General features: G+C 39.9%; 1 protein-coding gene across 2 annotated transcripts in view; it reads left to right on the top strand.

Moving 5' to 3' along the window:
• Mettl16 (methyltransferase like 16) overlaps positions 1-1835 on the top strand; it is a 74270-nt gene that overhangs the window by 7446 nt on the left and 64989 nt on the right. For both annotated transcript variants that reach the window (XM_005402584.1, XM_005402583.2), the window contains exon 2: positions 1068-1195. In XM_005402584.1, the coding sequence (XP_005402641.1) occupies positions 1068-1195 (128 nt within the window). The remainder of the gene's footprint in view (positions 1-1067; positions 1196-1835) is intronic.

Here is a 1835-nt window from a genome sequence, read left to right on the forward strand (position 1 = left end):
CCTTTTCCTTTTCCTTTTCCTTTTCCTTTTCCTTCCCTTCCAAGGATTTCACTGTGTAGTTATGAATGGCCTTGAATTTACTATGTGGTCCAGGCTGGCCTTGGGCAGTCTTCCTGCCTCAACCTCTTGAGTACTGAGATGATAGGTGTGTGACACCACACTCAGCTACAAATTCACTTTTATATGTTTACTTGATAATAGTCTAAGTTCTTGACAGGTACAGCATCACATGATTTTGTACCCAGTGGCCTTGGCAGGAAGGTTCTTTGGTATTTAGCACGAACCATACCCCTGTCTTCATGGGCACAATTTGCCTTTCCCCAGATGACATGTGATTTTGTTCAGTTTGCCAGAGTCAAACATAAATAAAGGAATGAATGAATGAATGAATGAAGAATTGCTATAGTTTTTTTCACAACAATGGTACCATTTCACATTCCCACCAGTTTGTTTGTTTTGGTTGTTTTTTTTGAGACAGAGTTTTGTTATGTGCCTTGACCTCACTATGTAGTCCAGGCTGGCCTCGAACTCATGGCACTCCTACTTCAGCCTCCCGAGTGCTGGGAGTACAGGTTTGTGCCACCATGACCACCTACATTCCCACCAATTTGTGCAGGCTTTACTTTTTTTTTGGAGACAGGGTCTCTGTGTAGCCCGGGCTGCCTGGCACTCACGGTTATGCTCCTGCCTCAGCACCCCAAGTGCCGGGACTACAGGCGCGCACCACTATGCTTGGCTTCTCGTTTCTTTATGTTTTCATAAATACTTGTTATTTTCTGTTTTCTAACTTTTGTTTTTAGTAATAGTTATTCTGATGGGTGTGAAGTGGTACCTCATGATGGTTTTGATTTGTGTATCTCTCACAGTGAATTGTATAGAGCATCTTTTCGTGTACTTACTGTATACATTTTAAAAATTTCTATTTTCTCACTTGATTGGAAAAGACATGTTGGCTTTAACTGTTGACCTGGCATTCACAGCTTTTCCCCCATTGTTTCAATAAACTAAATATACTGACTTTTTCCCTCTTTCTTTCTCTTTTTTTTTTTTTTTTTTTTTTTTTAAAGATGGCTCTGAGTAAGTCAATGCATGCAAGAAATAGATACAAGGACAAACCTCCTGACTTTGCATATCTGGCATCCAAATATCCAGACTTTAAGCAACATGTTCAAATAAATCTGAATGGAAGAGTAAGGTAGGTAACATGAAAAACTATTAACATGGTATCATTCTACCGTGACCTAAATGGACCCAGTGTAATGGAAAGCAGGTTGGGCTTTTAGAATAACTGAGTGCTAACTGCAGCATTTCATTAAACATCTCATGTGATCTTGGACAAATCACTTAGCCTCCCTTGGTCTCAGTTTATTTTAACCTGTAAAATGAGAGCACTGTGGGGATGGTAGCTCATGTTCTTAGGAGGCTGAGGCAGGAAGGTTGTGCGTTTGAATCCAGTCTGGGCTGCATAATGAATTTAAGGCCAGCCTAGGCCACATAGTAAGTTTGTGGCCACCCATGGACTACTTGATGAAATCTTGCCTCAGAAAACATAAATAAAGAGTCAAACAGAGAAGATGAGGGCTGGGAATGTAGCTCAATGGTAGGGCACTTGAGAATGAGAGAACTGGACCAAATGCTCTAAAGCCTGCTCTGGCCTTGAAGAAAAAAAATTCTGCTAATGTCCAAGTTATTTCTTATCCTATATTCTTCCTAGAATGCTGCAGAGACTAGGAATATCTTCTGTGTGATCTAAAACTTGGTGACTAGTGATGGTCTAAAGGCATATTTTTTTAAAGTATGTGTTTATTTTGCTGTGAGATAGAAAAATAATAATT

The sequence above is a fragment of the Chinchilla lanigera genome, unplaced genomic scaffold (assembly GCF_000276665.1).
Source record: "Chinchilla lanigera isolate Chin_1 unplaced genomic scaffold, ChiLan1.0 scaffold00080, whole genome shotgun sequence".
NCBI classification, from domain to species: Eukaryota; Metazoa; Chordata; class Mammalia; order Rodentia; family Chinchillidae; genus Chinchilla; species Chinchilla lanigera.